This window comes from Colius striatus, chromosome 3 (assembly GCF_028858725.1).
Source record: "Colius striatus isolate bColStr4 chromosome 3, bColStr4.1.hap1, whole genome shotgun sequence".
NCBI lineage: Eukaryota > Metazoa > Chordata > Aves > Coliiformes > Coliidae > Colius > Colius striatus.
The window spans coordinates 35273767-35286600 of NC_084761.1; the positions used below are offsets into that span (position 1 = coordinate 35273767).

The 12834-nt window shown below is 39.9% G+C and overlaps 1 protein-coding gene across 2 annotated transcripts; it reads left to right on the forward strand.

Moving 5' to 3' along the window:
• Window positions 1-1534: 1534 nt before the first annotated feature.
• TMEM184C (transmembrane protein 184C) lies at window positions 1535-12792 on the forward strand. 2 transcript variants are annotated; one of them, XR_009818354.1, is made up of 11 exons: window positions 1535-1689; window positions 3056-3186; window positions 3282-3318; window positions 4993-5198; window positions 5938-6012; window positions 6884-6977; window positions 8229-8341; window positions 9042-9141; window positions 9622-9793; window positions 10256-10717; window positions 12171-12792. XR_009818354.1 is itself a non-coding variant. In XM_061991741.1 (10 exons), the coding sequence occupies exons 1-10, from the start codon at window positions 1573-1575 to the stop codon at window positions 10546-10548; spliced, it is 1338 nt and encodes a 445-aa protein (XP_061847725.1). In that variant the 5' UTR covers window positions 1535-1572; the 3' UTR covers window positions 10549-12051. The 2 variants fall into 2 exon arrangements, 1 of the variants encoding a protein (XP_061847725.1); XM_061991741.1 differs by lacking the exon at window positions 12171-12792 and having other exon boundaries at window positions 10256-12051.
• Window positions 12793-12834: the final 42 nt, after the last annotated feature.

A 12834-nucleotide genomic window follows, 5' to 3' on the forward strand; every position in this document is an offset into this window, starting at 1 on the left:
TGTGGTTTCTCCCAGAATACACTTCTCACTCCCATCTCAAACTAAAATCCACATTTGCCTCCTTCCAAGAATTTACAGTTGCAATTCCTTGGGTATTTGGCAGAGTATCACCTATGATGCTAATTTAGTTCAGCACCCATGGTCCTCTGTTTTGTCAGTGACTACTGTGGAGTTAACTGGCATTGTAGCAGTTTTTACAAGTGTGCTGGTTTTGGCTGGGGTCCATTTAATTGTCCTCATAGCAGATGATACAGAGCTGTTGGGTTTGTGGTGGAAACAGTATTGATAACACAGGGATGTTTTCATCACTGCTATGTAATGCTTACACAGTGTTAAGGCCTTTTCTGCCTCTCACTTCACCAATGAGTAGGCTGGAGGGACCCAAGAAGTTAGGAGGTGACACAACCATGACAGCTTACCTCAACTGACCAAAGGGCCATGCTCACCATACAGAGCTCAAGGAAGAAGAAGGAGACAGAGGGACATTTGGAGTTACAGTGTTTTATCTTCACAAGCAATCTTCCTTTATGTGTGATGGAGCCCTGCTGTCCTTGGGATGGCTGAACACCATCCTGTCCATGGGAAGGGGCAAATGAATTCCTTTGTTTGATTTGTTTGCATGTGTAGCTGTTGGTATACCTAAGAAACTCAACCCAGCAGTTTTCTTAGTTTTATGATTCTGTTCCCCATTCCACTGCAGGGGCAGCCGATTTACAGGCAGGGAGCAAACCTCCGTGTGGTGCTTAGTTGCCAGCTGGGGTTAAAGCACCACAAGGCACTTCCAAAACAAACAAACAAAACAAGTCCAACAAATACTTGAGACTTAATATACAGTTTGCATTATTTATACTGGAGTCTTCATGTCACAATCTGCCGTTTGTTCTTGAAATTACTTAACTGTACACAAGACATTGCTGTCTCTGCCTCGCTCTCAGATGGGCATCTATAGAGGCATTTGGGACAGAGCTCTGCTTACGGAGGCTATAAAACGGTTGTAATTGTGCCCGCTTCGCTTCCTGTGGGAGGCACACGGAGCAGCCACCTCAGCTGACAGAGCGGCCCCGGCCCGCACGAGCCCCAGTCCACCCGTCCCCAGTCAATCGTCTCTCCCGCGCGAAGTGGGGAGGCGGGAGACATAAGTGGAACCACAGGCGCTGGCCGCGGTAGTCGGGGTGGTCACGACAGGAAGGACAATAAGCCAATCGGTGCGGGCGATGGGGTAGGGGCGGAGCAGCCGGAAGCGTTGTCGGGCGGAAGTGCTGTGGGGGTGTGTGCACGGGGTGGTGCTGCGCCGAGCCGTCCCAGGGCAGCGCGTAGGGGCGGGCTAGTCAGGGCCGAGCCCAACCTAACTCAGCCCAGCCCAGCCCAGCCCAGCATAGCATCAGGCGGTACGGCGCTGAGCTGAGCTGAGCCGAGCCTAGCCGGCGGCTGATGTGAGCCAGCGCGGTGTGCGGGCGGTCCCGCCGGTGATGCGCGCCTCGCGGGAGCTGGCGGGCCCGCCGCCGGCCCGCTGAGGCGCCGCGGGGCCCGGGTCGGTGCGTGGCGGCGGGGGGTGTCGGCGCCGGCGCGGCTATGCCGTGCACCTGCGGGAACTGGCGGCGGTGGATCCGGCCGCTGGTCGTGTTGCTGTACATCGTGGGGCTGCTGGTGGTGGTGCCGCTCTGCGTCTGGGAGCTGCAGAAGCTGGAGGTGAGGGACGAGACGGGGCGCGGCGCGGCGGCATCCCGCGGCTGGGCCGGTGGTAAGGGCAGGCTGTCAGCCCGGGAGCGAGGCGGCTCTGCCTTTCAGCCCCCGGTCGGGAGCCGTTGAAGAAAAGAGAAGCTGGAGAAACTCCGCGGTGCTGCGGAGTGCGCTTCTCGTTAGGGCTGTTAGAGCAGAAACGAAGCAAGATGGAACAGGGCAGGATTCCTTTCTCCTTCCGGTTCACGAATAGTTGTGGCTTAAACAGCTAATACAATGCTGGAGAAATTTGAGTCGGTCCGTGTAGGAGCACGGCTAGAGCTCTGCCCTGCCCAGAACTGACGTCTTGACGGTCGGTACCAATACTGGCACTCATAACCTAATATTTCAGGTAATTCTGTCTGATCAGGGGGAGCTGAGATAGTATGTAGCAAAGCTTCATGGTGGTGGTACTGTAGTACGTCGTAACGGTAGTATATGAATTACACACAGGTGTGATAGATGGAGCTGCTTTTCTAACAAAAATTCTAACCTTAAAATACCTGTCCTCCAGTTTAACACGGGCTTGCTCTGCTGGAGGTAAGCTTTTGCACAGCATATTTTTAAGCAATGACAGTAATATCTGTCCTGAGTGTAAATTAAGTTTCTGATTTTTAAAAGCTATTCAGACGCCTGTGTATGTTCAATGTAATGGATGTTTTTATGAAAGTGCTATCTGAAATTTCAGCATTGTCAAACTTGGTACTAGTAGAGAAACAACTTGGAAGTGATCGTTGAACTGGAAAGCATCACACAATGTGGAATGTTGATGTACAGTAAGGGATCAGAGAAGAAATTCTCAAAAAAAACTTGAGAAGAGTCTCAAGTTTTGGTACTTAGGATTATTATTATTATTGTTGTTTTTCAGAAAGCTTTGGTTTAAGATTGTAGCCCTGTGTTTTAGCAAACATTAGATATGTGCATAGATATATATATGTATATACACATGCATATCTAATTCAGACTGTTAAATGAAACTAATTGAAATTGATTACTAGCTGGAGCTTGATTTTAAAGCTAAAAGTCTTTAATCTGGAAGCTTTGTGACAGCACTGAACTGAGACAAGTTCCAGACCTAAAGCAAGAAATCTGTTGTGGCTTTTGGCACATTTTAAATAGTGAGCATGACTATGGTTTTAGTTCTGCAATATTTCTCATCTTTTGAGCTTTTAAGTTTTACTCTAAGCCATGTGGACAGATTGTAAGGGAGACTTTGATATTTTGTGCATTTGAAAAGGAGAATTAGAAAACTGAACAATATTGGGAAATGTACGTGATGTCATCTTAAAACTTTATTCACTGAATAAAGTGATCTTGCATTCTTTTTCTTTGGAAGGTTGGAATTCATACGAAGGCATGGTTTATCGCTGGGATATTTCTACTAATGACTATACCGATATCTCTCTGGGGAATACTACAACATTTGGTCCATTATACTCAACCTGAACTACAGAAACCAATAATAAGGTAACATTTCACATTTACCTGTGCTACAAACATTTAATTTTATTCAGACTAAAAGTACTTCTAGTAATATTAAATGTTCTTTTTTATTGTAACAGGATTCTATGGATGGTGCCGATTTACAGTTTAGACAGTGTAAGTGTTCTTTTACTGTTAACAGCTCAGTCAAATCCTTTTTGCTGTGGGGGTGAGGGAAAACAGTGTCACAGCAGAAACTTTGGTGCATGGAGAGTCAGTCCTAGAAACTTCCAGGCATTCCTATTTGTGGGGTACATCAGAAGCACAGTTCTAGTGATATTACATTCTTGTGGAGTTTGCGGGATCGCTTTTGCTAGCCCTTCTTGTCATTGATACTGTCATTGAGTGTCGTTTATGACATGTGGAAAGGGGTACGGACAAGAGCCTGCTTTTGGTCCTTCCATCTTCAGTAACAGCTGAACTGGAAACAAGACTGATCCAAGTACTGCCTCAACATTCAGTGTTTCACCTTTCTTCCCTGAATTAGGCTTGGTACTATAATTCTTTCCTGAGTTATGCTTATTGCTAAAGTTCTTCCTTTTTGCTTCAGGGGGCAAAGGGTAAGATCCCACAAAAAATCCACTTCTGAAAAGCTTTTTTTGAGATAGATTTTTACCTGCCAGCTGTGGTTCGTGTAAATAGGTCACCAGTGGAAATTATTTCAGCCAGAGCTAAGCAACATACTAAATCTGTGGACAGTTAAGGAGGTTGTGTTTACATGTTGTCATCACCTCTTGACACTGCAAATACTTTTGTTTCCCCCATAAAAGACATCTTTCCAGGAACTTTTCCCATTATCTGTTTCCTATGGGGGAATATAATCTAGTTCAGATTTATTTTTCATTTTCAAGTACAGAATCTTCCTTTGGAAGAAGACTGCTTGTTAATGAAAAGAGCTCTCGCCAGGCATTCACAGACATTTCTGACATACTGAAATCTTTCCCCTTCTTCCTGAATCTTACAGCCTTTGCTGCAAATAAGGTATCCTAGAGTGCTTAGTCCGAGCTCAACATGAAGTCCTCTTCTCAGATTGTAATCTGTATTTGCAGTTTACTAGATGCAGTAGTACTGATGGTGGTACTCCATGATGTACTTTTTAACTACATGCCCTCCCTCCCCCGCTTCCCCCCCAAAAAAACCCCAAAGAATACAAACCCACCCCCCCCAGGAAGACAGGTTGCACTGAACAGTGCAATAGCAGTATGATACTCAAAACCTGAAAACTCTTGACAGCTGATCCATGATAAGAGTTTTGAAAAAAAAACCAAAACAAATCACCTGAACCTGAACCTCTGGTTTAGGGGCATGATTACCACTCTAAGGCTAATCTGCTGCTTTCTTCTTTATTTTGTAAACATCCCAGAACAAACATTAACACATTAGATAGCAGAAGAAATCAACTTAATACTGATGAACTGAAAACTTAGTTCTCAAAACTTGTCTCCTCCTAACAGGAGTAGGTTGTCAGTAGAGAACCATCACCTTAGTTACTTGCAAATGAAAGACTGATACATGTGGTCAAAGATACAGCATGTCTCTGGTCCAGTGCCTTAAGCATGCTTCCATATGAAGCAGCAGAGGTGCGATCTGAAGTCCTGCTTGTATTTCTAGAGAATGTTATTTTCTAGGTGTAGCATCACTCTCTTATTAGTCAAAAGTTTCAAGCCCTGTTTAAGTAGTGTTTGCTGTCTAATGAAGTGTTGCTTGCTGAACTACCCAGCCAGCATTGTGATTTGGAGTAACTTACGTCTTTCTTGCATGTAACCTTTTTGTGTACCTCTCTTCTTACAGTGGATAGCATTGAAATACCCCAACATTGCAATATATGTGGATACATGTCGAGAATGCTATGAAGCTTATGTCATCTATAATTTTATGGTTTTTCTTTCAAATTATCTAACCAACCGGTATCCAAACCTCGTATTAATAATAGAAGCAAAAGATCAGCAGAGACATTTGCCACCTCTATGTTGTTGTCCATCGTGGGCTATGGGAGAGTGAGTATATGATGACATAATAAATTTAGGCTGTGTAATCAGATTAAAACATTTTGTTTTCATATTTAGAAGTAAAAATATTGTTGTTTGGCAGAGGCAGTTTATGGTTTGCACACATTTTATTTATCAACTATGAACCCTTACTGAAAGCAGCCAACATGTTTTCATCCAGCTGCAAAACATCTTGTAAATCACACTTAGTTACTAACATGCATTGACTCAGGTAGGGCTGAAGGAAAATTCCTTATTTTTTAAAAATATTGGAAGAAAGTCTCTTCGAATTTGCTTCCTTTTCTATTTCATAATATTTCATGTATCTCATGTAGAAACCCTGGTTGACCAAGATAGCCTATTGTTTTTACTTTGTTTCTGCATGCTTCATCTGATAAGCGTCTCTCTTAAGAGATTTTTAGAAATCTGTTCAAAATGTTAAACTATGAATGTAAGTAATTCTTAAACATATTCAAACACAATGTAAATTGCATTCGCTTTATTTAGCCCAGTCAGGAACTTTCCACAAAGTGAATCATTGACTGTTTCCTATTACCTATAGAAGTGTAGGTCTTTGGTGTATCGCATACACGCATACTATATACTGTAGCATATGAAGTCCTGGAAGCAGAACTTGAAATTACCATGAAGTAAATATTTAGTTTAGTGAAACTACTGAGAACCGGAAACTTCCATAAATCAATTGTTTTTCAATTCTTGTACAATTAATTTTATGTCTCTCTTGCAGAGTTTTATTGTTTAGATGTAAACTGGGTGTTTTGCAGTACACTGTTGTCAGACCATTTACTACTATTATTGCTTTGTAAGTACACTCATAAATAATTAATATTGATCTTCAGGATGCAATTTTGCATTACACTGGAAATAATTTTCATGCCCTTTGTATGAATCGAGGCAATTTAAAGGCAAACTCATTGTATTCTATGGTAAATGGGTCTTGGCAATTTGAATCAACCTATGATTTCTTTATGGCTTCTCTATAGCAAATGACTACTTGCAGAATTGAAATAATAAATACTTAATGGTTGCTGCTGAAAGCTGTTAGAGAGAACGTGAAGTACTGTTTATGTGGGAAAGATATTTTAATGGTCTCTTAATTTTTAGTCTCTTTTCTTCCTCTATTTTTCTCACTAGCTTCAACATTTGTGTATTTTTAAATTTAGGTTACATGTAACTTTTATAATTTTATTAAAATTTGCATGTGACAAGCCTCACTATGTGCCTTTGTACATATCATATAACCTGTTGTAAAGGAATAGCAGGCACTTATGCATGGTGATGATGAAAGCTTAATTTCATGAACTTTTGTGTTGATTACTGTGGGACTGTGGAAAAAGTTATTACATTGACTACACATATAAATATTTGCATTAGCTGTACCTGTTTTAACAGTTAAGAGCGAACCAGATTTTTAAAAAAGGATGTTTAACTGTTGATTTAATTCAACAATGGGATATGTTAACCCTGCACTCAGATAATATTTTATTCTGTGGAAAATACACACTTCTTGTGCTGTATGCTGTTGGATACAGATTCTTGTGCATGCCTTCCACTGCCTGTGTTTGAGTACCAAAAGATTTTTAATTCTAACAGTTGATCAATGTAACGAAGATTTAGCACTTCAAGAAAGCGATATTTTACTACATAGTGATTAATTCTAAAAATTCTTTCAGAATTTGCGAACTAGTGGGAGTGTATGATGAAGGAAACTTCAGCTTCAACAATGCTTGGACTTACTTGGTTATACTTAACAACATGTCACAACTAGTGAGTATCAAGAGTGCATTTTTCTGCTCTTTTTATTCATTGTAATAGTATTACGTGAGTCTTCTATGTGAACTATTGACAATGATTGGGTAATTCTTATGGGCAGAATATTTCCCACTGTAAGCTATTTTTGCTACGAAGCTCCATAAAGCAATAGTGTCCCACTTCTCTTCCCCAGACTATTTGATGGGTAAAGTGGTATGGCCCAGGCATGTCAGAGCTGCAGACTGGCCCCTCTGTAGAAGAGATGACTTCACTCTCCCCCAAAGGTTCCTTCCAGCACGTGTACAAAGATTCAGCAGGGGCTATGTTAGAAATACTATTACAAAGCTGCAGGAAAAAATGAAAACAGTGCATGTGGTGCTGAGGCTCTGCTCTGTCTTAACACCTTGTCTTGTTGGTTCAGCTCCCAAGTGATGTCAGGGTAAGGGTTCGATGTCAGCCCATTTTGAACATCTGTATCCTTGCTTCTTAGCCTTCTAGCCTCCAAGCTTCTTACTTCTCTTGGCAACAGCAGCAGGAATCAGAACAGCACGACATCCCATCTGGAAAAAGCATCCTCCTCCTCCTCCTCTTGCTACCCCTGTGTTTGGTGGGTGACTGTTAAGGAAGGATCTGCCACTGCTTGCTGCTTTGACAACAGTCTCAGCAGCAGCAAGTACTTTCTGCACATCCTGGCTGACCTGATTGCCTTAAGAAACTTAGTAGCAGGAGGCTAGGAGAATGTGTGTTAAAATGGGGTCTCAATTTCTAGGTTTGGGTATACATTAGTTTGTTTGTTTGCAGTTGTCAGTAATAGGAAACTTTTTCAGATTTGCAGTAAAGACCGCATTCGTTGCCTCATCTCTCATAAACAGGCAACATTTGAGGTATTCTTAACAGACACTTGAAAGAACATGTGCTTTTTATGCCTTTTTCCCTAGACATGTGCTCGGTATTGAAATTTTATGGGACCTTCCTGTATCTTGCTTTAATGTGTAGATAGATACCCTCAGTCTCTGTCTGCGAATATCACGTACTTCAGAAATATAAGTTCGGGGGGCGGGGGGAAAGTCTACATAAAAAAGGTAAGGTAACGATCCCATAAATCTGGAGGCTTTTTTTCTAAAGTCGGTGGGTTTTTTTGAACTTGTCTTGTACTGCAGTAGTTTTCTGGGTTTTTTTTTTTTTACTGAAGAGATGCTGTAAAACAACTCCCTCACAAATACACAAGGGTTTGAAAGCTTTGCTCCATTTTCTTTTTCTTGCTAGTTTGCTATGTATTGTCTGGTGCTGTTTTATAAAGTACTACGTGAAGAACTGAACCCTATCCAACCTGTTGGCAAGTTCCTTTGTGTGAAGATGGTAGTTTTTGTTTCTTTCTGGTAAGAGAATTATTTACTTTACTTCTTGCTCTCAGGGTGGATCATAAAATAGATAAAATGCTGGCTTGGTTACTGAGGGTAGAAGAGTCAAAAAAAAGAAATCTACCCATAATTTTAGTGAAGTGCTGTGAGGGTAAAAGGGTACCAGTACATTGGATAAAGAAGTCTTGTTCACTGAAGGTTATTTTTTAGACTTTCTGTTTTGTAAGGTGATTCTCAAGAACGTAATTTTACAATCTTTACTTACAGTTGAATTTTTTTTTTTTGCTTTTTGAAGTAAAAATTTAATAAAATTAACTTTTTCAAAATAAGTTACCATAAGTTAAATATAAATGACTATTTAAGCGTTGCCTACACTTAGCTGCTAATGTGTGGGTGCATTTGCTTGTCTGAAAGTTACTCTTTGGGCTGCAGTAATACTCTGAAAGAAAAGCAACTTGTTCTAAAAACTAACTGGAACAACATACTCTTCTTTGGTTGTCTTCTCTGTCAGTTTTTAGGAGCATGGATGAATGGTATCTCTTTTTAAGTCCGTTTTCCTCCTCCTAAAATCTAAAATATATAAAACCAGTATTTTTTTTTTTAAGATTTGTCCTGTGTAAGTATACATGTACATGTAAAAACAGGCCTTGTTTCCCAGATTTGCTTGCACGTTTTCTGGCACTACTGTTACAGTGGTAATAAAAATTCATATTTACAGGCAAGCTGTCCTTATTGCATTGTTGGTGAAAGTTGGTGTTATTTCTGAGAAACACACCTGGGAGTGGCAAAGTGTGGAAGCCGTGGCTACTGGCCTACAGGTAGGAGCAGACAATTGCTTCTTAGGAGGAATGGCTGTTACGATCTCAAGCAAATATTGTCACATTCATTTAACACACGCTAGATTAGTACTGAATTTATTAAGTTGTGCTAAGTTGCAGCCAGTCATTTCAAGTGAGTTTTATGTGCCACACTTCTATATCCATGTGTTGGGCAGAAGGAACGTGTCCCAGTTAAATACTTCTATTGAATATGTTTGCATTTATTTTTACAAGAATTCATTGTAGGGATGCTGCTTGTTGAGTGTCTGCTTCCAGCAAGTCAGTCCATCTGCCGAGAACTGATCCTAGTATTGTGTGTAGTGTACATGACTCTCTGAAGACTGCTCAAGAATATACCTCTTCGGGTAGAAAAGTGGCTGATGCCAGTATCCCAAGGCAATTGCAGTCTTTCAGTTGCACAAGAAACCCAGGAACTATTTTTTTCTGCAGTTATGAATGACTAAGTATCTCTCATTGCAGGATTTTATAATTTGTGTTGAGATGTTCCTGGCTGCTATTGCACATCACTACAGTTTTTCCTATAAACCGTATGTTCAAGAAGCTGAAGAAGGGTCATGCTTTGACTCTTTTCTTGCAATGTGGGATATTTCTGATTTAAGGGCAGATATATCAGAACAGGTTCGAAATGTTGGTAAGTAAGACAGATTTGTATGATCTCTTAACAGCATGTGTACTTCCAGCTCCATTTACATTATTACCTATCTCTGTAGTACCTTGAGAACATTTAATACCAAATGGGTGGCAGCTGCACTTCTAGAGAATTTCATGGTTTATCTGGCATTTAGCTTTTTCCTGTACTCCTGACTGATTTCTAGTCTAGCTTTAATTTTTCTTTCAAACAGATGGGTCTCAGTGTAAGTTTCAGGTGTGTTAGGTACAAGAGAGGGATGTCCTTTCAGTTGGGGTTTTTCTGTTTGTTTTTTTAATTGGAAAGACATCTTTTTATTTATTAAAGCTAGCAATGCCCTGTAAAGCCATTCTAAAACAAAAGACTAACCTTCTAGTTTAACATCTGTTTTAGAGTTGATGTGTGTCAAGACCTTGATATAGTGCTGGAAGTATTAAAAAGCATTTTCGTTTGGCATAATTCTAGGAAGGACGGTTTTGGGACAACCAAGGAAAATGTTTTTTGCTGAGGATCATGAACAAAATGAGCATACAAGTTTATTGTCTTCATCTACCCAAGACCCAATTTCTGATGCTTCTTCAATGCCGTCTTCACCCATGGGTCATTATCAGGGGTTTGGACACACTGTGACACCTCTCACAACACCAACGACAGCCCCTGCGGTTGATGGTATTTATAACACTTCTGCTGTTCGAGATGCTGAGGAGTCACCTGAACTGGAGCACAATGTATCGGAGAAAGCTGTGGATAAAAGTTAGGCTTGCCTTTTCTTTGAGTGTGTCAAAGAGTCTTGTTATATACTTGCCCCACATATTCTGTTAACATGTACTATTAGTCATGAAAGTCACAAAGCTTGGGAAAGCTACTGCGCAGAGAGGAGGAGGATATGGCTGTAACTGACATGTGAATTCTGAATCAATAACGGAGGTGAGTATGTGAGCATCTGTGTACCCCATGAGTATAAAACACGCACACTTAATAGAGGTTTCTGTGTAAACTTAAGAATCAACTCCTTAAACTGACAAAAACTTCATGTCAAAACTACACTGACCTCTATTTAAAGTCAAAAGAAACATTTGAAAAAATACTCTGCTCTTCTAAAGATGAAGTGCAAGTACTACTAGCAAGCGTTAATTTCAAGAATGTAATTTAAGAGAGGACAGTAGCAAATGTATTAGCATTGGTTGTCCTCTTCCTTGTTGATGGTAACTTCCATACCCCAAGGCTGAATGGGTGGTGGATGAAATGGTACCTTTTGTACAGATGCCATCATCTTCCCTGTCCTGTATAGCTAAATAAAACCCCTTCATAAAGATTATTATAGCACATCAGTGAAGACTGTTTACAAAGAAAACATTTCCTACAGGCCTTGCTATAAAATTCCACACCCAGAACATAGGGTTGATGTATCTCTTGTCCTTGTAGCTTATAATTTGGAAGTCTTTTATGTTCAGAAGAGGGAGCTAGGATGATAGGTTTAGAAATTAATACCTTACACCTGACTACTTTTTTCCTAACCTTCTGAAGTAACAATGGTTACTACCTTAAAATCCATGGGCGGGGGGAATAAAGGATGTCAAAAAGGAAGTAGAAAACAAAACTGATTTTTTATTCTGCAATAAATTCATTAAGTTTGTTTTAAGCTGCTAAAGCAGAATAACTTGACAATGTGTCTTTAGTAATTTGCTTTCATAAATTTATGTGTGTAATGATTGTATTATGCTTCTGGATTCAAATGTAATAGTTTTTCACCCTACCCCGGAACAGACCTTTGCTAAGATTAAACCAAGTTGCTAGTCTCTCATACTGGAGTTACTAGCATTAGATGTCAGATTGAGAAGTAGTATACTTGTATCAAAGTGTTATTTTGCAAAATAAAATCACAGTGATATCAATTTTATCCCATTACCAGATTTTTACTACTCCTGCATGTTTGCAATTGGACAAAAAAAAAATCCTAGAACATTGACCTTTTAAGTGACATCTGAAATTTCTTTGTCAGCATTGTTAGCATTTACAGGATAAATGTTTAACTTCTGGCTGTCACAGTAAATTCATCTTAAGTGCTTTTTTTGCAGTACTAGTGTGATGTAAATACTGCGCCTTACTCACTAGGCTGCATATTTTAGAGTTGACTAAGTACTTGCTGTATGTGAAGTTAGTGGAAAAGTGTATATCATGATTTTCAAGTTTCCAAGTCATTGCCTTTTTGTTGTAAATAAGCAATTAAAGATTTTATTTAAACTGTTCACCTTCTTTTAATTACTGCTACAGTAACTTCTGAGTGTATCACATGATACAGCTGTCCCCTTCTTAAAGGAAGGGGAGCTTAAGTATAGTACAACTCTTACTGAAAGCATAAATTTGTATTATCTTACAGCTTTTGCTGAGAATTCTTGTTAGAAGAAGAAGACTCAATGAAGAACTGGAATCTACTTGTTTATGCTTTTATCTTTTTATCCATGTAACAGTCCTCTGCTGAAAGGAAACAACTTGTAAAAGCTCACAGTGCTTGCAGTGTCCACTGTAGATTTCTTGTTTGTATATAGACAAAAAGAGGGAGTGGTACAAATAATATCTGAAGGATCAGAGCTACGGTCTTTGAGCTTTTTAAAAATTTCACCCTGAAGAACTTTTCTTTGATGCTTGAAGGTCTGTCTGTTTAGTGCAAAACTCAGATAAGGTAGAGAGAGGACTTTTAATAGGAAAACAGCTGGTGAAATATCAAGGGTGCTTCTTTCACAGCATTTCTGAGAAGCTCCTAAAAGTCTTTCAGTGACATCTGCCCTGTCTTTTGAAAATTATTATTCCATGGCATGACCTTTCAAATGAAATTTTTCTATAAGCTTGATAATAATTTTGCATCTTTAATATTAACCATTTTTGTTCCTCCATTGTTTTATGCCTGATCTTTTCCCAGCTTTTAAAATCAGAAGCTTTGAAGACTGCTCTTCCCTTACTGCTTGATGCTGCTTAAAAGCTTTTAACTGGTCCTTTTCAGCCTTAGACTTAAGTTTCATTGACTAAGGGTATAGTATATCCTT

Coding starts and splice junctions, on each gene's coding strand:
- TMEM184C (XM_061991741.1), top strand. CDS start 1,573: ATGCCGTGCACCTGCGGGAACTGGCGGCGGTGGATCCGGCCGCTGGTC. Junction 6,013..6,883: donor TTTACTACTATTATTGCTTT/GTAAGTACACTC, acceptor AAATTCTTTCAG/AATTTGCGAACTAGTGGGAG. Junction 6,978..8,228: donor TTAACAACATGTCACAACTA/GTGAGTATCAAG, acceptor TTTTCTTGCTAG/TTTGCTATGTATTGTCTGGT.